The sequence below is a fragment of the Mytilus trossulus genome, chromosome 1 (assembly GCF_036588685.1).
Source record: "Mytilus trossulus isolate FHL-02 chromosome 1, PNRI_Mtr1.1.1.hap1, whole genome shotgun sequence".
NCBI classification, from domain to species: Eukaryota; Metazoa; Mollusca; class Bivalvia; order Mytilida; family Mytilidae; genus Mytilus; species Mytilus trossulus.
In genome coordinates this window covers 23,095,103-23,120,309 of record NC_086373.1, presented here as the reverse complement: position 1 = coordinate 23,120,309, position 25,207 = coordinate 23,095,103, and the positions used below count along the sequence as shown (strand labels likewise).

Here is a 25,207-nt window from a genome sequence, read left to right as displayed (position 1 = left end):
GATTGATTCACACTTATTGTTTTTCCATTGCAATGGAATTCTCGACTCTGTTTTTCGAGCATTGTACATGTAATCCCTTATAGTAGGAATAACTTTTTGCGTAAGATATGGACCAACGAGGTCTTCATATTTTCCTTCAATATCAGTAACCTTAGTGGAAAAATCTACTGATCTTTTGTTAATTTCTGGCATTTTTGGTGAAACCATGTTTCACATTTTTCACAAAACACACACATTCGAGTGCAGTTTTTTGTACAATTACCACATGGGTGTGCCATTTTTAGAGTGTAAGACTATAATATTGCAGGGTATAACTTCCCTTACTATTTCCTTTGCCCAAGAGGAAAACCCTTATCCCAAGGGATTCAGTTTGACACGGCGATGTGACAAAATAAGTGCGTTTCAATATATACCCTTGCCCAAGGGGATATCATGAACGGACGTGTCCACTATAGTATAATTATAATACTTCTAATGTGCATTTATTGAAGTTCGAGTCGTAACTTTTTTTTCCCATGCCCAAAGGGAAACTGAAACCCTGTACCATAGGGTTCGTTTGATACCGCGCAGTATCAAAGACGTACAAAGTAACTGATTTACGGACAATGATGTATGGCACGCCTGAACCACTTTTATTAATTAATCTTAGATTATCTCAGATAAATTAGGTTTATCTGAGATAATCCCGGTTTATCTCAGATTTATATTGAACATGTTAAAGATAGTTTGGTTAATAAAGCATGACAATTTGTTTGTATGCTTCAATGAAAAATAAACTGTTACAGTATTGAAAAGTCATCAATAGCCTAAAAAGAGTGGTTCAGGCGTGCCATAATGATGCACAAATAAATCACTTTGCGAGCTTAATATATATTGCAAGAAAAGAGTTTTAAAAAACAAATTATAAGATAAATAATATGTTATAAAACACAAGGAAAAGTAATCTCATAATACAATAATTAAACGTAACACTGGCTGTTATACATAATAGATGATAAAATAAATATGTAAATAATGTTTCATTTTTTTCTATCAATTTCAACTTTCTTGTCGCTAAAATTATTTTCTTTTACATTTTTGTTTTAATATTTAATGCAATAATTAATTTTAATTAAAAAAAAAAAATGTTGTCGCTAAATAGTCTTCTTGTCGCTTGTTGTCGCTAAAATATTTCTTGTTGTCGCTTGTTGTCGCTTGTTGTCGCTTGTTGTCGCTAAAATTCTTGTTGTCGCTAATTAGTGAGACCGGATCGAAATGTTTTCAAAAAAACACATGTACCTTTTGAGCAACGGAAAATCCCAACAGGGACCCATTACAGCTACTTGATGCAGGGCTCTAATTTTAGAATGAAAGGACATTTCCAATTATGAATATTATAAAAATAGATTTACGCGAAGACTGTTATCAGATATATGGGTAAATAGCGCAAACGATAGCCAATAAAAGTGTTAAGAACTCATGATTTTGGCATATAATTGGGTTTTCCTTTGAATTAATTGGGTTATTGAACCCTGCAATAGACAATTGCATTGGGTTTTTCATTATTTCAATTGCGTGATTACGCAGCTTGTCTGGAGCTCTGGCTAAAGATTTCATTTTCAATCTCCTGTGGTATTGCACACATTACTGGTATACCAGTATAGCAAGCACCAACTACAGGAGATACATAATTTGATATATTGAAGCATAAAATTTTATCTTTAGATCACTTGGACTGTGAAAAATGTATATATAGTTGGAAAAAGAATCAACACAGGGCCCTGTCAAAGAAGGCAAATGTTCCTATTTTGGACGTTTCTTTTCCTTTCTTGGTATTTAATAGCAGTTAATAACACATAAAAAATAGTTTGGTGTGGACATAGCAAGTTGGTTTTAATTTGTTAACCTTTTCGTCTTTTCTATTTAGCAACTTTCTGAACATTTTTATTCTCAGGTGTTGCAGATGACACGGGGAACGTCCCTTCCGGAAGTTGTCACCGGAAGTCGACCGTAGCGACACCTGTAGCCGGTGTACCTCAAGTTCAGAAGCAGACCACATTCAGCAAAATATGCTTTCTACCTTCTCACAAAAGTCTTTGCCTTTCTTAAAGGTAAACACATACAGTAATATTATCTTTGCAATACCAGTCATCTATAAAGGTATCATCAGACTGGCCAATAACACTCCTTATCCTAGCTAGAACATTGTTTTTTATTCATTTTATTTTTATGCAATAGTCAATACACATAAAATGTGATAATTTTATACAGTAAAGCAATTTCGTTTGAATCATGGTGACTTTCATTCAGCATGAGACATATTCAAAAGCAAATATTTGTAACACATAGATAATTATCTTGTTAATATACATCATATAGATTCATGACCTTGACAGCTAGAATACACTGATATATAAGAGGGACCAAAGATACCAAAGGGACAGTCAAACTCATAAATCTAAAACAAACTGACAAAGCCATGGCTAAAAAATGAAAAAGACAAACAGAAAAACAAACAGAAAAACAATAGTACGCGTGACACAACATAGAAAACTAAAGAATAAACAACACGAACCCCACCAAAAACTAGGGGTAATCTCAGATGCTCCAGAAGGGTAAGCAGATCCTGCTCCACATGCAGCACCCATCGTGTTGCTTATGTGATTACAAATCCGGTAAGTAGTCTAATTCGGTAGGTCAAATTCATGAAAGGGAAGGGGATTGTAGTTACGACGTAAGGAACATATCCGATATCATTTGTGAAACGGTTATTCCATAACGGTCAACCAACTAGTGATGGCGTCCGTAAAATTTACGAAGGGATGATTTCAACTTCACCATTTGGAACTCTTGGTTTAATAGCTTCCTTGTGAGCAGTAACCCTCTATCAAGAAAATCATGATAGGAAATGCAAGCACGGGAATATCGTATCAATTGGGAGATATATACCCCATATGCAGGTGCTGCTGGAATGTTGCTACTTAGAAATGGAAAGTTCACAATTGGAAAGCTAAAATCATCTCTTTTGTCGTGAAGTTTTGTCTTCAACCAACCCTCATTGTCAATTTCTAGATGTAAGTCAAGATATGAAGCCGCCTTAACTGTATCTGTAGTATCCTTTATCTCCAATTCGATGGGATAGATGTGCCGATCCACAGTCACCAAATTTTGAATTGTTTAGTGAAAGAACGTCATCTTTATAGCGGAAAGTAGAGTTAAAGGATATTGCTAACTTTCTTATCTTTCTTCCTAAGAAGTTCCTGCATGAAGTCAGCCTCATAATAATAAAGAAACAAGTCAGCAAGAAGAGGGGCACAGTTTGTTCCCATTGGGATGCCAATATATTTTATGCAATACTGCCAATAGTACAGGTTATCAGATATATAGTCAAATCATATGATTTAGTGTGTTATATGAATCCATACTTTTTAATTTTTTTCATTGGGAATGGTGAACTGTAACACACTATTTTGTCAGATTCTGGTAATCCACTTATTACGTGACATATATGCGATTTATTTAAGAGCCCAAACTTCTTGTGGTAACAGCCTGGTACATCAGAGGGCCATGTCAAGTGGGTGATAAACATGTCGGTTTCTTTATAATTTTATCATTTTTCTCTGATCAAACTGCTAGCCTAGAGATACTAATTTTGTATCAAGGGGAGTGTTCACTCTCCTTCTCATAAAACCTCCTTGGTATAATATATAATTTATTTTTTCCCCAGGCAGTATATGTCTAACTAATGTCATGTGGCACTAAAATATAACTATAAAACAATTAATTTTAGGGATCCTCAAGTAAGGTTGTGAGATGCCTGATTGTATCACAGAACAGATCTTATGCAAGTGAAGGTAATATACACTGAGTAGATATGTAATATTAAGATCTGTTTAGGTAGACATCTTGATTTTATTAATGAAATACAAAATCAATAAAATGGCAAGGGCTTCAATCACAGCAATTTATTTCTCAAACAATCTGGTGAGTAAAAAAAGTTGTGAGTCATGGGACACATACACATGTACTATGTGAATTATGTCAGACCAAGTTTTGTCATAAGATGTTTTTGTCAAAGGGAGCGCCAGATTTGCATTCATTGGGAAAAAAATGATGTTTATATGATATACTTAGCTTGTTGCAGTGCACATTCAGTTAATATTTGCAGTTGTCAGTTATTTTTTAGTATGCAGTTTTAACATGCTTACTGACTTCAATATTCATGACTTGATAGATAAGAACAGCACATGTAGCCAAAACTGAGAGTTGTCAACTTGTGCCATCAAAGTATATATGTAATTGATAAAATAGAAAATTAGAACAGAAATATTGTGCTTAATTATTTATATTAATTAAAAGCCAGGCAAATAAAAATAGATCTATCAATAATGACCAGCCAGTACACTGTTATGATTTTATTAACTAGTACAAATGTATTTTAAATATATATGTATAAATAAATAACACTAAACAGGTGGTTATATTTAGTGTAAAATTCTATATAGTTTCCTTTTTCACCAAACATGAGTTGTCTCCCATTTGTTAAAATTACAGCTTTTATTTTGATATTCACTGCAATTTTTATAAAAGAAATTCAAACAGTTCTTGGGTATTTTTGGAAGATGGAAAGTTATGTAATTAAAAACTGTAAATTCAGAGTTTATTGCATGCATTTATATTGTGTTTTAGAGGAATGGATCATAAAACTGTGAGATTAATTTTTGAAATTTTACAAAAATCTGCTTGAATGAATTAAACAGCTGTGCCTGAACATATATTTATTTTCTTATATTTCAGCTGATAATGACTTAGTTGTGATTGGGTCTGGACCTGGAGGTTATGTTGCTGCCATTAAAGCTGCACAGCTGGGCCTGAAAGTAAGCAAGATTTACAAATTAAATATGTTTATTTGAAAACACATTTTTGTCAGAAACAGGTGCTACCTTATTCATCAAATAATAAGTGTGAATGCCATACTTTCAAATTGAGGACAAGTTTACCAAACTTTATTTGGACTTGCTTTCTGTGTATTGTACAGTATCTTGAATTTGAAAAAAAATATTACAAACTATACATTATGCTTTACATGAATTCAAAAGGCAATATGAGGTAAACACCAAGACAGCAACACAACAAAACAGGAAACCCAAAAGACATTTAGAAATCTGGCAGAGACTTATATTCAAAGAATTGCCACCATAACCAAAATTCTCTAAAGATCATTGTGTTATGTGTGCTTTATTCTTATGAATTTTTTAAAAACAAATCTATATATATTATTTTTTCCATCTTAGACAGTTTGTGTGGAGAAAAATGAGACATTAGGAGGAACTTGTCTGAACGTTGGGTGTATACCATCAAAAGCCTTACTCAACAACTCACATTTATATTATATGGCTGCTGGTAAAGATATGAAAACTAGAGGCATTGAATGTAAGTTATGAACATATAATCAGTGATTCAAAAGATTTTTTTTAAATGTATATTAGGTCCAGTAATAATATGGTCTTTTCTTTACCAAATTGTCAGCATTTGAAAAACTTTCACTTACTTGATTTTTGATTTGATTTTATATGTACATGACCTTTGAAATGATAGAGTATCGACTCTATTGAGACATGAACAAATATAACTGCTAAGCAGGACTAAATTTGATGGTTCAAATTTTGGTTTCATGATAGCACATAAAGATAGTTCAATATGAAACAAAGTAAAAAAGTTTTTAAAAATCCATTAATGTAAGTTTATACTACATATACAGTACAGTTCAAGAGTACCAACTCTCCCACACCCTACACCGAGGAAAATGTCGGAGCCACTCCGACAAACTCCGATATTCCTCCCAAAATGTTGGGAGGAATTTGGGAGTAATCTCTCCCAAAATCAGGTAAATGTTTATTGTGATAACGAGCTCACTCTCTACACCGAGGAATTAATTGCCCTTATCCTACTTTGATCTATACCGGCACAAGACTGAAAGGGTAATTGGATTACCTGACAGGTAAAGGTTGAAGTAATAAAGAGTTATATTTCCGGTCTACTGTACCAGTTTAAGTGTCAAACAGGTGTATAATTTTAAATGTCTTTTATACTAATTAAATTTCATTTGTGGTAATAAAAACTAAAGTCAAAATATTTTTGTATTTTTTGTTAGCCCATCTAAAAATATCTTAACCTTAATGTACTTGCTTTAAAAAAAAAAAAAGATTATAAAATATAGCGGAATATGTGAAAAACAAAATATTCTACTTCAAAGTTAAAGTCTTTATTTAAAAATTATAAGTCTAAAAGTTTTATATATGCAAGTAAAAAGGAAAATTTATTCACCATTCATTAGACAAAATGATTGCCCCGTATTAATTGTGTAAATCTACGGCATTTTCTTTTTACGATTATCTAATTGCTGGAATGAATAAAAGATTTAAAAGCAAAATGTTGTTGTTAATTCTTTCAATTGTATCTAAGTTTTATAAAAAATGAAAACTACTTAATTTTGACCTCGATGTCTTCACCAGTAAATTAATATTTTATTTACGAAATGAGCATACTTGTGTAAAAATAACCGGAAACTTTCGCTAAATTAATCTGAGCAGTTAAATAAAATTACGTGTTTGAAAGTTTTGTATATTCAAGTAAAAAGGAAAATATTATTCACCATTCGTTATGCTTAACAATTACGGCATTTTCGTTTTACGATTTGTTGGCAGTACAGCAGAATAATAATACATTTCCGTTACAACAGGAATACTTCCAGCTGCATTAATTCGTCTTTGTTTAATATTAACTTTCGCACAATGAATGTAAATTTGTGTACTTTCAACAAAAGATTTTAAAAACAATTATTTGCCGTGCGAAGACAATTCCACGATACACATCTCAGTTATCAACAGTTTGGGTTGAACTTGAACTTGACTTACTTAACAATGTTAAATGCTAAAAATAGTTAACATCAATGTTATCCACAGCACGAGTTTTTTAAAGGGCGGGAAAACGTATCGCGTACTAGTAAACTCAGGTGACCTTTCTGGCCGACCGTGGGAAAGTCCATTCAAGGTTTCTAAAGTTGCAGAACGACATTTTTGTGCAATCGTATTGAGGCTCCAGAAGGTCCTTTTACAATTGATTTATCGGGAAAATATAATTCTTATCCGAATAAACGTGAACACATTTTTAACTATTTGAATTTTAATGTTTTATCTTTCAAAAAAGAAAGTACATTAGTTATATGTCCATGGCCAGTAATATAGATTTACAGTTGGTGATGTATTAATTGAAATTATGATGGAAATTGTCCGGGGTGACTGATTGTATTCAAATGACAATAATCATGATAATACGATAAAGAAATGCCAATTGTAGGCGGTTGGGAAATTTTGAAAATAAAATGATGACTGATTTAACTGGAATAGAATATTATGATGGGCAATTATGAGGTTTGATATATTTTATTAATAATTAAAGGATTAGTGACCTATCGGATAGCGATAAGCGGATTACTTATCATCACAACTTTTAACATCTTTTGTAAACGTAAAATGATTGAGCGTCATAAACTTGTCAAACACCGGTAGAATTATAGTACATTTATAATATAATTAATGTGAAAATATTTTTCACTTTCCAAATTCAAATGACGAAATTGATATAAATACTTTCGTCAATTTGAAAACCGTTCCGTAAAATGCGAAAATGACGAGCACTATCAATATCACTTGAAATTATTTCCTTTGTCAACAGAGTTGTCATTTAACAGTTTCTGTTCGTAATTTGAATTATTCAAGTCTGTATAAATGTACCGAGGTGGTGAAACATCATATTTTACATTGCTCAATAAATTAAGTTTACTTGATGATCCGATGAATCGGGTTACCGAAAAAAAACATGATTTTATTAGCCAGTTGATTTTTTAATAATGAACAATTAATGCGCTGATATTGCTTATTGAATAAGTTATAAAAGAAACTAATTGTGGCAAAATCGTCCTTGCTGAAAGAACACAATGTATGACCTGACCGGACTATAATAGAAACACAAAATACAAAAAAAAACAATGTAACAATTTTCTTCATACTTTTTCGTATGTACGTTCTATTTTAAAGATAACGGCATAAGACACAAATATAAAAGATAATAATTATCTTATTCTAAATGGTATTGTCACATCTTTATCTGTCAAAGAAAGGAAAACATTTGTTCAATTTATAATACCGTGATTTTAAAGCACACCTGTGCAACCAAGATCGATTAAATGTTCAAAGGTAAATTATCTGGGTAATCCAATTATGTTGTCACGCGTCGTTAATTTGAAGTACATCCGATGGGCAATAAACCAATTAACAGCCACGCGGTGTTGGGAGAGAATCTTTGGAGGATTTTAGGAGTGAAATCCGCGGTACTCGGTGTGATTCCGAGAAACACGGAAATCGGAGAAAAAAGTTATCGAATCGATATTTTTGAAGAGTACTGTATACAAAAGCATGCTAAAATTATATTTTGAAACAAATTGCAATATATTGGTAGATTTTTTGTTTCGATTCAAGTATAAATTTGTATAAGTTACCATAAATATCACGAAGAAAAAAATTTTTCTCCAAAATTCAGCAGATGTTTGCCATGAACTTTTTTACAATTATTATCCTCTTATCCTTATCTATAACACAAAAGAAATAATTTATAAAGCTGTTTTATCTTTTTTTCTAATGTGCAGAATTATTTTTAATTCTAGTTGAAAGTGTCAAGTTGAATCTTGATCAAATGATGGGACAAAAAACAAAAGCAGTAAAAGCTCTGACAGGAGGAATAGCACATCTCTTTAAACAAAATAAGGTAATGTTTGTCATAAAATAATTGCAGGTATATTCATTTTCAAACTAATTATTCATTTTCAAACTAATGGAAATGTTGATTTATATATAACTGTTATATTTTTTTAATTCTTGAATAATTTTTTCTACGACCGCAAATTTTGAAAAAAATTTCGTGGTATATTGCTATCACGTTGGCGTCGTCGTCTTCGTCGTCGTCCGAATACTTTTAGTTTTCGCACTCTTACTTTAGTAAAAGTGAATATAAATCTATAAAATTTTATCACAAGGTTTATGACCACAAAAGGAAGGTTGGTATTGATTTTGGGAGTTTTGGTCCCAACATTTTAGGAATTAGGGGCCAAAAAGGGCCCAAATAAGCATTTTCTTGGTTTTCACACTATAACTTTAGTTTAAGTTAATAGAAATCTATGAAATTTTGACACAAGGTTTATGACCACAAAAGAAAGGTTGGGATTGATTTTGGGAGTTTTGGTTTCAACAGTGTAGGAATTAGGGGCCAAAAAAGGGCCCAAATAAGCATTATTCTTGGTTTTCGCACAATAACTTTAGTTTAAGTAAATAGAAAATAATGAAATTTAAACACAATGTTTATGACCACAAAAGGAAGGTTGGTATTGATTTTGGGAGTTTAGGTCCCAACAGTTTAGGAATTAGGGGCCAAAAAGGGACCCAAATAAACATTTTCTTGGTTTTCCCACCATAACTTTAGTATAAGTAAATAGAAAACTATGAAATTTAAACACAAGGTTTATGACCATAAAAGGAAGGTTGGTAATGATTTTGGGAGTTTTGGTCCCAACAGTTTAGGAATAAGGGGCCCAAAAGGTCCAAAATTAAACTTTGTTTGATTTCATCAAAATTGAATAATTGGGGTTCTTTGATATGCCGAATCTAACTGTGTATGTAGATTCTTAACTTTTGGTCCCGTTTTCAAATTAGTCTACATTTAGGTCCAAAGGGTCCAAAATTAAACTTCGTTTGATTTTGACAAAAAATTAATCGGTTGGGTTCTTTGATATGCTGAATCTAAAAATGTACTTAGATTCTTGATTATCGGCCCAGTTTTCAAGTTGGTCCAAATTGGGGTCCAAAATTAAACTTTGTTTGATTTCATCAAAAATTGAATAAAGGGGATTCTTTGATATGCCACATCTAACTGTGTATGTAGATTCCTCATTTTTGGTCTTGTTTTCAAATTGGTCTACATTAAAGTCCAAAGGGTCCAAAATTAAACTTAATAGTTTGATTTTAACAAAAATTGAAATCTTGGGGTTCTTTGATATGCTGAATCCAAACATGTACTTAGATTTTTGATTATGGGCCCAGTTTTCAAGTTGGTCCAAATCAGGATCTAAAATTATTATATTAAGTTTTGTGCAATAGCAAGTCTTTTCAATTGCACAGTATTGCGCAATGGCAAGAAATATATTATTGCAAAATATTGTGAAATAGCAATTTTGTTTTTAATTAGAGTTATCTTTCTTTGTCCAGAATAGTAAGCAAGAAATATCTAATTGTAAGAATTTTTTGATTTGGAGTTATCTTTCTTTGTCCAGAATCCACTTAAATCTTTGTTATATATATACAATATACAATGTATATTCACTTTTTACTACCAACTGATAAATTAAAATAATCTTTACCATTCAGTGATAACAAGCAGTTTTTTTACATCTTAATATTTTATGATGTATTTAAATGAGTAGTAATTGTTGCAAACTCCATTAGAAATTTTAATTGAGATTAGTTTTGGAATAAGGGAAAGGGGGATGTGATTAAAAAAAATGGGTTCAATTTTCTCATTTGAAATTTCATAAATAAAAAGAAAATTTCTTCAAACATTTTTTTGAGAGGAATAATATTCAACAGCATAGTGAATTGCTCTAAGAGAAAACAAAAATTTTAATTTCATTAGAACACATTCATTCTGTGTCAGAAACCTATGCTGTGTCAACTATTTAATCACAATCCAAATTTAGAGCTGAATCCAGCTTGAATGTTGTGTCCATACTTGCCCCAACCGTTCAGGGTTCAACCTCTGCGGTCGTATAAAGCTACGCCCTGCGGAGCATCTGGTTTTAAACAGTAACAGACACACATACATAAATCTTCCATTGTTGTTGCGAACTCAGTTGTCTACAACTCTTATAGAGTTAAATTTTGACTGTACATGTGGTACCAATATTTTGTTGCATAACCATAGGCATTTGTGTCATGATTTTTTTCAGTACAATTTTAGTGGTGTAAAGGATGAAACTATTTACAAAAGCCATAAATTTGTTGTTATTTAGTAAGAATAAAAAAAAATGTCAAAGTATAACCTCCATGATATTTTTTTTAATGACAATTATACCTAAAATAGATTTTCTTAACTAATTTATAGTTAATATTGTGATAAACTGTCTACATTTTGTACAACAGTGATGATTAATGGCAATATTTAACTCAGCTGAAACATTCGTATGTTATATTTTTCTAGAGTTGTGTCCCTTTGATAAAAATTCTAAGAGTTCAGACTTTCCTATGATCACATCAACCTCAAGATCATTATTAAATTCAAATTTATTGGCAGGGTGATATTTCTTTTTTTTTAAGATAAGGGTTTAACTTTATGAATTTAAAGTTTCTTCAGAAGAATCAAACATTTTTAATAGATTATTAATCTTTACACATTTTCAAAGTCAATTTGTCATTAAATGAATGTGTTCATAATATTTATCATGCTGCTTTTTTTCAGGTAACACATGTTCAAGGTTTTGGTAAAATAAGTGGTCCAAATGAAGTTACAGTAGTCAAAAGTGATGGAACAGAAGAAAAGATCAGCACAAAAAATATAATGATTGCAACTGGATCTGAAGTTACACCTTTCCCTGGAATAGAGGTAAGTTATTATGCCCCACCTATGATAGTAGAGGGGCATTATGTTTTCTGGTCTGTGCGTCCATCTGTTACACTTCAGGTTAAAGTTTTTGGTCAAGGTAGTTTTTGATGAAGTTGAAGTCCAATCAACTTGAAACTTAGTGTACATGTTCCCTTTGATAAGATCATTCTAATTTTTATGCCAAATTAGAGAATTTATTCCAATTTCACGGTCCAGTAAACATAGAAAATGAGTGCGAGTGGGGCATCCGTGTACTGTGGACACATTCTTGTTTATTATAAAGTGGATAGATATATTGTCAAATAAAATGAAGATCCAAAACCAGCAAAATAGCTTTGTTTCCTTCATTGAAACACAACATAATTGATTTCATAATACATGTACTTGAATCATGAATCATATTTGAGTTCCTTCATCATGTAAATTTCATTGAAACTCTTTTTTTTTCAGGACATAAAGCCTATACTGGAAATAATACTGTTATTTTGACATTTGAAGATGTTATTGTAGAAGTCTGATTTTAGTCATTGGACTCACATATTACAGTGGGTTATAACAAGGAGAATAAAAAAAGTGTGAATGAAACATTTATCTGAAAAGTCTGTTGAATGTTAATTTTTTGGACAAATATGGCCAAAATAAATTCTTTCATATATGCATAGTACATTACTGTTGCTGGAACCTAGGCACATATATTTTGATAGAAAACCACACAAAAATGGCTGTAGTCAAACAAGTTACTAAAGTACCTTACTATGACCACTGTTTATTTGTTTTAGCTATTGAATTGTTTTTAATTTTTTAAATATTTTACAGATAGATGAAGAAAAAGTTGTATCATCAACAGGTGCTCTGTCCTTGAAAAAGGTACCAGAAAAAATGATAGTAATAGGAGCTGGTGTCATTGGTGTAGAACTGGTAAGATACAAATAAAATCAAACAAATTTACCCAATCAATTAAATGCTATTGGAATTGGATATGTAACCATGTCAAAACAATGCTAAATTATTGCTGTATATCACTTTTTTCTAGGATTTAATTCAATGATACAACTTCAGATTCTGTGTTTTGATGTATTTCTTCATTTCTGTCAGTAATCTTATGAAAACTTTTTATGAATGTTAGTAACAATTTAGATTTTTCTTATTTTTGTTATATTTGAATTTGTGGGCCAAAAACATGTACTTAAAAAAATTAACGAAAATAGAATATGATTACCGTATCAGAAACCTGTAATTCAGTGGGTGTTACATATTTGTTTTTCTATCATTTTTTTGTATAAATAAGGCTGTTAGTTTTCTCGTTTGATTTGTATTACATTGTCTTATCAGGGCCTTTTATAGCTGACTTTGCGGCATTGACTTTGCTCATTGTTGAAGGCCGTACGATGACCTATAGTTGTTAATGTCTGTGTCATTTTGGTCTCTTGTGGACAGTTGTCTCATTGGCAATCATACCACATCTTTTTTATATATATATATGTAAAGCTCAAACTTGGGATCATGTTGTGTTAAGATGTGACAAGTTGAGTGTTGCAATGATAAGGCCAAAAAAAATATATGTCTGTTTACAGTTACCCAACCGACCCTAATTTGAGTGCAAACCCTAAGCCATTTTATTTCCGTCATAAAGTGAAAATTATTAGAACTTGTGTCAAAAGTGAAGTAAGGGGCCTGATACATTCCAATGTGAATATGACAGGTGTTGTAAGGAAACTTGCAACTCGTGTAATGAAATAAAAACTTCGCCAACCAATAAGCATGGGGAAATAATCCAACTATTAAAAAAAATATGGGTAAACTCTGCCCATGAACAACTTGGACAAAATGGCGTCCTATTCATTTTGATGATGTAACCTTAAACAGACATATATTTTCTTTTGGCCTAAGAAGTTGCATTCTGATAACTGAAACATAGACCTTTATGTATATTTATTTTCAAATTGCAACAAAAAGACTTTCAGTTTGTCCATTCTTGAATAATTGCAAAAATAAATGCATACATTTTAATATCTGAATTTAAGAAATTTAAAAAATGTGATCTTTCACTTTGGAAGTATAATAATTTTGAATTGATTTCTGCTAGTGTGTAAGTTCATAGAAAATTAGAAATGAATGTAGTGCTGATTTCCTAATAAATGATAGAATTCATATTTTCTACAGGGTTCTGTCTGGCAGCGATTAGGAGCACAGGTCACATGTGTGGAATTCTTGGGTCATGTAGGAGGTATGGGCATTGATATGGATGTATCCAAAAATTTCCAGAGAATTTTACAAAAACAAGGACTTAAATTTAAACTTGATACCAAAGTAATTGGTGCATCAATAGATGGAAACAATATCAAAGTGTCTGTAGAAGGGGTTAAAAACCAAAAGAAAGAAGAGGTAAAGTGTTATTATATTGAAATGGGAATATACCATAAAATTGAAAACATAGAAAATATTGCAATATTGGAAGGTAGCATGGGATAGGAGGATGTAGGAGAAGAAAAATGAATTGTTTTATTTCCATTAAATGGGCTCAAAAAGAGCACAATTTAATATCAAGGTATTAATCTAGACAACAAAAAACAATAAATAAACAAAGTATGCCTTCAAAGAAAAGAAAATTCAGTTTGAACATAGATGAACTACAATTACATATAAATATACACATTTACAAATCTATGATAAATACTACAGATTATATTTGTTAACAATGTCTTATGTCGAAATAAATTACATAACCTCAAATGAAGAGAATGAATGTGTAAAGGCTGTTGTAAGTTTTTCAACCTTATCTAAATATAATTGCAAATGCTTCAAATTTATATTGAGTTAATTGAAATGTACCTTAAGTTTGAAAATGAATTCCAATTTCTGAAACGTTCTAATTTCAGATAGACTGTGATACATTACTGGTGTGTATAGGAAGACGACCCTATACAAATAACATTGGTTTAGATAGTGTTGGTTTGAAGGCTGACAATAGAGGGAGGGTAGAAGTTAATGAGAGGTTTCAGACTTCTGTTCCTAGGTAGGTCCATACTTTTTTGTTACATACTAATGGTAGAAAATGACAGATTCCAAACCAGGGAACAGTTTAGTGTTTAATTTTTAAGAATAATGTTTACTGTAGAAACATTAATTTTTGTGGGGTTAAAATTTCATTGTTTTGTTACTTTATAAGATTTCATGGGTATTTTATGTCGTGGTTTCCATTAAATGAAAGAGATATTATATGAAGATTAAATTTTCATGGAGGTTTTAATTTCGTGGATATATTCTTTCCACGAAATAAATGAAATTAAATCCTCCCTAAAAATTTCTGTTTTTACAGTGTACAGAAACAGAAAACAGTTATAGCGAACCCTATTGAACCTTTCTATAGATTCACCTGCAAGTTACCTGTCCATTTAAACTTTTGTAAGTTCTATTGTCCCATCTAACAAATACAACAGGTATTGTTCTCTGTATAGTTTATTCACCAGGACCTTTAAATTTCTTCTAAGAGAAATATATCACTCATTGATTAATTTACCTGAGTAAAAAATTTATCTGCTAAATTAGATGGAAATAACATGTGTACTATTTATAAAAAACTGTATATGAGTTTGAATGTATTATATTTTCAATCTGTTGAATGTAAACACTGATTCAAACATTAATAAAAGTTGATTCCTAAAAAAAATTAACATTATTCCTATTTCCAAAAACAAATTGATAAAAAAAAACTAAAAATGTTGATGTTTACATATTAAGGCCTTCTTAAAAGTATTCTTTAACTAAACAAAAACTAAAAAATGCAAATTTTCATACAAACAATACTTTTTATTTTAAAAACAAACTGTTTATGATTAAGTTATTATTTATTTTGAACATATTGAAAAAAATATTATAAATGTTTAATAATCACGAAATCACAGGCATTTTTTTTATGTGAAACATGTAATTTCTATCAATTTAGCAGATAAATTTTCTACTGAGGTAGATTAATCAATGAGTGATATATTTCTCTTAGAAGAAATTTAAAGGTCTGAGTGAATAAACTATACAGAGAACAATACCTGTTGTATTTGTTAGATGGGACAATAGAACTGCCAAAAGTTTAAATGGACAGGTAACTTGCAGGTGAATCTATAGAAAGGTTCAATAGGGTTCGCTATAATAAATTAAGCTAATTTAATTGGTGCATCTTAAACGGTGTTTACCAAATGAAAAAAAAAACCAACATCATTTTTAAGATAAAATGTCTAAAATGATGACCCAAATATTTCGTTTAGAAGGTTCAACATCTATAATAGCATACTTTTGAAAACTGGAATACTACAAAATTTTAAACATTTACTTTTCACATATATAGTTTCCTCAGTGACTTTCTCATGTAGGAGAGGCAGAAGATATAAAATAGAGATTCAAATTCATAAGTCGCAAATATACTGACAATGTTATGTCAAAACAAGAAAAGGCTAAATGACAACCAACAATATACAAAACACAACATAGAAGTGAAATTTGAGATCTTACTATTATTACAATTGTCCATTTCAGTATTTTTGCTATTGGAGACTGTATTCATGGTCCTATGTTAGCACATAAAGCTGAAGATGAAGGTCAGTATTAAAACATGACTATTAAAAAGAAGTTGACCAAACATTGTTTTAATTTAGTTTTTTAAACATATTTGAATATAAAAATATAAAATTTAATTTAAATTTAGATGAGAGCAAAACAATCCCAAAAATTAACATCTAACTAAAATGAGTGTTTTATTAAAGTCATTTAATGTAAAAAAAAAAACAAAAAAAAAAACAATGAACATGGACTGTCCTTTGTTCTTTATCTGTTTGACAAGGGAGATAATAATGTAAAAACAAAGTTCAATAGTGTGTTATTTTTGTCAGTTTTTTCTGCTTTTAAATTTACAATCTATCAATCAGTCCACAAATTATTTTTCAGGTATTTTATGTGTTGAGGGCATTTGTGGTGGAGCTGTACACTTAGACTATAACAATGTCCCATCAGTAATATATACTCATCCTGAAGTTGCTTGGGTTGGTAAAAATGAGGAGCAACTGAAAGAGGAGGTATGTTATTTCATAATTGCTGTATATCATAGTGTGTTCAGTTATTTGTGAATGGGTTGGTAAAAATAAGGAACCAATTATTGGGAAATTGGGAAAAAATATTTTGTTTATGATATTTTTGATTTTGTGATTCAAGCCTAGAGGAAACATAAATGTTGATGAATACTTTCAATTTATTATTAAAGTGCACCCCCAAACTTGCCTATAAATATCCTGTTAACAAATATGAATTGCAGAATTTAAAATTTTTGTACTAATTTTTATGGTTTTAGCCTTTTAGGATACTTTTTGCTGTTTTTATTTAACTAATGAAGCTTTCAGTAACCATTTAATTCCATGAAATTCATTAAATTAGAATTAATTGATAAGTTCATTTTGCTGGAAAAATTGTGTTCTTTGTAAATTTCATTGGCTTCAAAATGATTAAGTACAGAAATTGAAATAAAATGAGAAAATCACAACAACCCTTAATTTCAATATGTCTTATTTAACAGGGAGTTGAATATAAAGTTGGTAAATTCCCATTGGCAGCAAACAGTAGAGCTAAAACAAATGATGATACAGATGGTTTTGTGAAAGTTTTAGCAGATAAATCTACAGACCGGTTACTAGGATGTCATTTTATAGGATCAGTAAGTATCTTTTTACACACCCTTAATTCACACAAGTAGCATGTGTGTTTGACTCAACTCTTTAGATAAAAAGGAATGTCAATTTTTCTGCCAGAGGACATCGTTCTATCCGGCATCCTCAACCAATACACACAGGATGCTATGAAAAAGCCATAAATGCTGAAAGTTGTGTTAAGCACCTAAAATTAATCATACTTATACACCATACAATACTAAAAGAATAAACTTGAAAATCATAAAAAAAAATTACCAGTTAAAGTAGAATCATTTGACCACTTGTTTTTGATATAGAAATAAGGGACTTTGATCTGACTGCTGATGATACCACTTTTTACAAAAAGTCCATAACATTAAAATTTAAAATTACTGTTAACAAGTATTAAATTTATTCATCATAGACATATCAACAGTAACATCCAGCTTATGTAAAATTTATTGTATGCATAATTAATTTGTTTTTTAAAGGTTGCTGGAGAACTTATTAATGAAGCTGTATTAGCCATGGAATATGGAGCATCCTGTGAAGATATTGCCAGAGTCTGTCATGCACATCCGGTAAGTCATTTATACATTAAAGGTATACCTGTAAATAGGTATATAAACAAATGATGTGAACATTAAGCATGTCTAGTTTATTTTTGTCGAGCCTTTGACTTAAGTCAAAAAAGCGAGACTAAGCGATCCTACTTTCCGTCGGCGGCGGCGGCGTCAACAAATATTCACTCTGTGGTTAAAGTTTTTGAAATTTTAATAACTTTCTTAAACTATACTGGATTTCTACCAAACTTGGACAGAAGCTTGTTTATGATCATAAGATAGTATCCAGAAGTAAATTTTGTAAAAATAAAATTCCATTTTTTCCGTATTTTACTTATAAATGGACTTAGTTTTTTCTGCAGGGAAACATTACATTCACTCTGTGGTTAAAGTTTTTAGAATTTTAATAACTTTCTTAAACTATCCTTGGTTTGTACCTAACTTGGACAGAAGCTTATTTATGATCATAAGATAGTATCCAGAAGTAAATTTTGTAAAAGGATAACTCCATTTTTTCTGTATTTTACTTTTAAATGGACTTAGATTTTCTTCCAGTTACAATTACATATATACAGTCTGCAGTTAGAGTTTTCAAAACATTTATAAGATTCAATAACTATCCCAGATTTTTACCAAACTTGGAGAGAAGCTTCTTACCATCAAAAGATGGTATCAAGAGGAATATTTTTATTTATTTTTTTCCTCATTTTTCATGAGCCTGCGATTTACAGCAATGGTAGGCGAGACACTGGGTTCCGCGGAACCCTTACAAATTTTTAGCATAATATTGAAAATTAATTTACAGTTAACATAGGTATTTACCTTTCAGTGGCAACACCAGGGATTTTTTAAAATGTCAAAAAATAAAAAGTCTGAGAAAATTCAGAAAAAAAGATGCACCTAACTGCAGTTTTCACCTCATTGGCAATATTTTTGTTTTTGGGAAATTTTTTAAGCAAACAATTTTCTTTTCCAAGAATTGAATTTTTATGAATTGATGAATATTGGGTCAAAATTTTGACTCAATAAGTTTCAAAAATTTATAAATCGGTGAATAAATTTTGTTTTTGAGTATAGTTTAAAACTTTCTAATTTAGTAAGTTTAAAAAAATGTTAACTCTGGAATCAAAGACTTTGAATAATGGTACCATACAGAAATGACTTGCCATTATTCTTATATAAGAATAATATTTACATATATATTTTATTTCAATTGCAGACCAACCATAATAAATATGTATAATATTTACATTTATATTTTTCTCCATTTTCAGACCGTATCAGAAGCCCTTAGAGAAGCAAATTTGATGGCATACTGTGGAAAACCAATCAACTTCTAAAATCTCAATAGACAATAATTTCAAATTGTTTCATAAAATAGTATGAACACACGGCTTAAATCAGGTTCAACTTATCATCATAAGAACTAGTACTTTTAATACATCTACTGGATTTCATCCAAGTTCAACCATGTTTTCCAATTGTGTGGGCTCTTTGTTTCATTCATCACTGGGTTGATACAATGTAATATTGTACCTTGATGTGTACTTTTAATACAAATTATGTGCCAAACTTCAGAAAATTCCTTTTTTAATCCTTTTTGAAATGTAGATGATTTTAATTTTTGGTAGCTGATTATGTCCTCACTGTCATCAAGCTTGGCACACGATGAAAATAATTATATGCTGTATGTTCCTATTGCTATCTCAGTTCAAATATAGAGGGTTAAATTAAAAAGTTATAGAAATAAAAATTGAAGGTTTATAGTAAAGCACACAATATTGTTGTTAGATTTTTGGGTGTCATTACTAAGATGAACTTAAGTTTTAAAATGTTTCAAATAATCATATGCTATATTTATAAAGATCTGTCCCATTGAAGTGCTGTTAAGTTATTGTATAATTTTGTATAGAGAATAAAATTATAAAAAGCTATGTACATTTTATTTGTTTATTGTTTCTTGGGAGATTTCAGTTGATGATATGAAGTTTGAACTAGAATACTCAAGGAGACTCTTTGCATAGTTTGCTGCTATTAAATAATTGTAAGGTGGATTCAATTTGTTGTATTGTTTCTATGTCCCACGGTAGCTGATGGGGCATTTAGTTTCAACCCTTACCAAAAAGTTACATCCCAAAATTGGTTTCTGTTCTCAAAATTGAACACAGGTCAATGTTGAAATTCAGGTGGCGTCACTTATACCTTTTTAGAGTTATGCCTTTTTACAAATGGAAAAAATGCTGATTTATGTGTTTCTGTTTTCCAACTTCAGTTTTCCTCAACTAAAAGTTATGAAACTTTTGCACCGTGCCTATAACCACAAATTGCATTGCAACTTTGTGTAGTGTTTCTTTTACCGTTCTTGAGTTATGTCCCTTTATAACATTATATGTAAGAGAGGACCATCATCTGTGTCCCATGGACATATTCCCCATTTATTTTCTGCAGACCAAGCTTTTTTAGCCACTCAGATCCGAAAAAAAGATGTTGGATAGAGAATAAATGAGACGGCCACCTTTTTGACATCTATTGGGCAACATGTAATCTTCAGCAAGAAATGATTCTATATAATATGTCAAGCTAAAAATTGTCCAGAGTATAGACATGTTTTACAGAAACAATAAAAGATTTGCTATCAACACCTTGTTGTGCAAATAACATTAAGACCTGGTATATTACAACTACTGATACTATTCCTGACAAACAACAGGCTCGTGAAAATATTGCAAAGTCAAGCTAGTTCTTGAGGATCTTAACCATTCCTCTTTTTAATCTCAATCAATAGACTAGATTAACAAAATGTACATAAAAACCAGTACAGTAGTGTTGAGGGAATGCACTTAACTCTAAATAAAATTATGAAAGATGAAAAAAAGAAATTAAACCACACATGTGAATTTATCTGTTTTTTTTCTTTCACAATTTATTATATTTTTAAAATATGTATACAATTCATCAGTAGCAGATGATATTTTTTATAGCTCACTTGGACAAGTGAGTTGTTGCCATCACTTGTATTCAGTCGTCCTTTTACAGCTGTCTTTACAGTTCTTTGACCTTCTTAACTGCAGAAATACCTTTACTTTCTTCAGCATTAAATAAACTGTCTTCACAGAGATATGTCTCATGTTTTGTAATTTTCATGGTGAAATGCTTATGTTGAAATTAAAATGGCAATATTAAAACATCAAACTATGCAAATCATTCTTAGTCCATGAATATTGTCAGGTGCAGGAAAAAAACAACTGTGAATATGTGAGATGCAAATGCTTATAAAACTGCATACCAAATAACAGTGACTTTAGTCGTAAGCGGTTCGTCTTAAAGTCAAATTAAAAAAAATAATGCATATGTTTTTTTATAACTCAATGGATAGTTTTCATTATAAAACTGATGTACATATACTTTTTTCTGAAGAAAATTCTTTAATTTGTTCATATTTATAAGAAGTATATTTTATTTTGATTGCTTCCTGGAAGGAACCAATTTCTGAAATATTTTCTGTATGCAAAGTGACCTCAGTGTGACCCATTCCTAAAAATCTGGTGATTGCAATACGCATGGATGTCCTTAAAATAAACTATTATCTGATTGTGCATGTTAAACATGTGCTCAATATCCATGCTTTTTGTTTATTGTTGACAAACAGATGACAATCGTTAAACTTCGGCTTCAAAATATGAACTTTAATTACCTGCCATATTTCACAACACTGACCAATTGAGAGAAAAAAAATGATGATTATATGAAATTTATGCGAAAAGAATGATAAAATCGTGCACAGACGTTTGTTATATTTATATGCATTGGTTCAAGAATTGGAATAACATTATTTTTCACCGGTAACTTGTTTCATATGACTTTAAATTAACCAAAACACAATCTTTAACATGTAAACTATGTAAATCTTCTTGATTCAATGAACCATGATGAGTTGTTGGGACCATGAAATCTCCATGGAAATGAAACTTGCAAATGTCTATACAAATGCATACCCAATAGGCCATTTCTCAACTCATTCACTAGAAAGGAGGTGCACCTTTATCCCTGCTCTATCAAAGTTTCGAGAACTTTCAGAATCGTCATTTTGCAGAGGAGTTTAAAAATAATTTATGTTCTGTAAGTACTTAATCTTTATTCCTGTACCATTTAAGGGAGGGTAACCAACTTCTTAAATTATAATTTTCCAAATATTTTGTGCAGTAGAAGATCAAACTTTTTCTCCACTTTGCTTAACATGTGTTGGAAGTAATGATGCCTACATTTAAGTCACATGGGGTTGTAACTCGTGTGACAGATTCACCTAACTACCATATCCAGGAACTAACTTATATCAATGACTTAACATTCTTTCATTTCAACCTGATTTAATGACAAACATTAATATGTATTTTTTGTATTTGTATTTTTATCCATCTGATGAGTTAAGCCTTTTTCAACTGATTTTTATAGTTTGTTCTTATGTTGTACTGTTAAAGATGGTTTTCCATCGATGATTTCCAGGTTAGGGGGAGGGTTGGGATCCCGCTAACAAGTTTAACCAAGCCACATTCTGTATGTATGTGCCTGTCCCATGTCAGGAGCCTGTAATTCAGTGATTGTTGTTTGTTTAGGTGTTACTTACTTTTTTTTCCATTCATTTTGTTACATGAATTAGGCTGTTAGTGTTCTCTTTTGAATTGTTTTACAATGTCATTTTGGGGCCTTTTCTAGCTGACTATGAGGTATGGGCTTTGCTCATTGTTGAAAGCTGAAGGGTGTTAATTTCTGTGTCATTTTGGTCTCTTGTGGAGAGTTGTCTAATTGGCAATCATACCTAAGCTTCATTTTTATAAACAATACAAAACATTCAACGTCATGGAGCCATGACTAAAGAGGAAACTAAATGATCTCCAATGAGATGTGCCAATGCTAAAATATCTTCCTGTCAAATATCATTTACCTTCCATTAATAGCGCCCCTTAAACTAACCTAATCCCAAACTAATACCAAGTTTAAAGTCAATAGACCATGACTGAGGGGGTTGGGCTAAATAATCTTCCTGGAAATGAGATGATCCAATCCTTATACACCTGGATACCAAATATCATTGATCTGCCACTAGTGGTTCCACATAATATTGACAGAATCACAAACTAAAACGTTGTTGACACCACCAACTGCAACAGCGTTCCAAAATCTAGCTTTTTATACTTTGTCACGCTAAACAAAAACCACAGGACTTTTTTTTAATCAGATACTGTAACGTTTTAAAGTTATGTGTATTTAAACCTGTTACATTTGTTTGCACATGTCCAATCTCAGGATCATTATGTTCAGATGTTGTTTGATGATGTAGTTCATAAATGTTTCTTGTTTCTTTATCAAAAATAGATGGTTGGTTTGCTGATTTAATGATTTTACACTGGTCAATTGTTGGGCCCTTTATAGCTTGCTATTCAGTGTGAGCGAATTTTCCATGTTGAAGGCCTATATTGGTTTACTTTTTACTAATTGTTACTTGGATAGAGAGTTGAATCATTGGCACTCATACCACATCTTCTTATATCTGATTGAGTTTTAGATTCAACAGTGAAGATGAAGAACAGCAATTAAAACATTTTACCTTTATTACATTTATTCATCTCTTAGTAATTTAATAGATTTTAATTAAGCCTCATATACAACCAATATTTTTTTTGTAATTTTGTATATCACTTTCTTGTGTGTATATTTATCTACTTAAACATGTTAAACATTGTTTATCTTGAATCAAATGCCTCTAACCAGATTTAACTATTACTCCTTTAGCAGTATCACACTCAATGTGAATAAATGGACAGGGTAAACCTGCATCTAACTGCAATCCATATTTGATTCAGGAGAGGAAATTAAAACTAGGATTGATTCCAAGAAATTACTTTAAACAGTTAACAAACAATTTATTGATATATATTATCTAACAAATCTTCAAAACCTTATAGTACTAAACACATTTAAAAATATACAATCAATAAAACCGTATTTTATAATATCACAAACTACGTATACACATGTATACTAAAAATAAATATTTAAATTAGCATTCCTTATCATTTACATGAAGCATTACAAAAATCATTCAAAATATTTAGAGAATTTCTAAAGGAAATTTAAATTTTAGAAGAAACTTATTACAATGTACCTTTGGTTCTGCTATTTGAACATCAGCTTTTACAGTATATGTTCTATATAAATTGGGACAGTGGGCCCAACATTTTATTACATTATCACATAAGCTGCATCAAATATAAATCAACCTTATGCAAGACTGCATATATACATATACTTGTATAAGAATTTGATTGATTTGGGTACATTCAAATACAAAATGAAAGATGACTGTTGGTCTGTTAAAGTGTTTTGAAGGGTTGTTATCATATGAGAGGGTGGTAAAGGGGGAACTGAACACGAAAATGAAAAATAAAAATTGGGAAAAACAAAGCATGAGAAATAAAATCGTAAATATTAAGGAAAAAAGTACCAGAAGTTGTAACTCAGATGTTTCATTTGAGATCATGTAGCCATTATTATTGGACATGAAGACCTTGCGGACACTATTTAGCGTCTGCTTCTTGCATCTGTTAAAAATATAATTCATAGTAATTTGATGGACTTTATTACAAAGCATACATAGATAATAGAAAGTAGAATAGTAACAATTTCTATTAGATTACACAAGTTTCAGAAGGTATTATAACACACTGAATTTGAATAAGTTCTGATTTACTTTTAATAAAATGCGGAACAATGCAAGCACGAGAAATTAAGAGCACCGACACGTAACACAGAAAATAAATAAGGGAAAACACAAAGCACGCACTTCGAACTAAACACTAGAAAACGAGAAATAAAACACCAAAACACGAAAACATGTGAAATAAAAAGGCCGAAAAAAGTTGCACGAAAATAACTCTTTACCACCCTCATATGATACAATTCTGAACTTGAATATGTTTGATAAATTGCAATATTTACAGCAAAGATACCCTGAATCAGTAAGGTTTGTATCCAAACTATGACTAGTCTCATTGGGGTTCTTCACATTTGGACGGTTATTATGCATTAAAATCATATATATTCTGATATCAAATTATTATTTTATGAATTAGTCTATCTTCAAATAGTTTGGACAAATTAAGATACTTTACACGTGTTAAAAAAATGAAAGAGGTAAACAAGTAAAAATTGCACAAATTCTGTAAATGAGATTTTAAAAACAATCTTTTTTGTAATTTCTTAAAAAAATGATAATCATAGAAAGTT

The 25,207-nt window shown here is 30.7% G+C and overlaps 2 protein-coding genes across 7 annotated transcripts in view; one reads left to right on the top strand and one right to left on the bottom strand.

The window, feature by feature from the left end:
- Nucleotides 1–1,997, bottom strand: part of LOC134719108 (early endosome antigen 1-like) — a 57,508-nt gene extending 55,511 nt beyond the window's left edge. For 4 of the 6 annotated variants that reach the window (XR_010107511.1, XM_063582072.1, XM_063582080.1 and 1 more), the window contains exon 1: nucleotides 1,886–1,996. Coding sequence is in view for 5 of the 6 variants with exons in the window: in XM_063582072.1 (XP_063438142.1) it covers nucleotides 1,886–1,921 (36 nt within the window). In the remaining variant the exon portion in view is untranslated. Of the gene's footprint in view, nucleotides 1–1,885 lie in introns of all 6 variants that reach the window. The other 2 variants (XM_063582089.1, XM_063582099.1) reach the window with 1 other exon arrangement.
- Nucleotides 1,954–19,861, top strand: LOC134719136 (dihydrolipoyl dehydrogenase, mitochondrial-like). Its single transcript, XM_063582112.1, has 14 exons — nucleotides 1,954–2,090; nucleotides 3,770–3,833; nucleotides 4,777–4,856; nucleotides 5,274–5,412; nucleotides 8,705–8,805; nucleotides 11,545–11,688; nucleotides 12,505–12,606; nucleotides 13,852–14,073; nucleotides 14,568–14,704; nucleotides 16,219–16,280; nucleotides 16,627–16,754; nucleotides 17,249–17,386; nucleotides 17,852–17,941; nucleotides 19,198–19,861. Exons 1-14 carry the CDS (start codon nucleotides 2,049–2,051, stop codon nucleotides 19,261–19,263), a joined length of 1,515 nt encoding a protein of 504 aa, XP_063438182.1. The 5' UTR covers nucleotides 1,954–2,048; the 3' UTR covers nucleotides 19,264–19,861.
- Nucleotides 19,862–25,207: the final 5,346 nt, after the last annotated feature.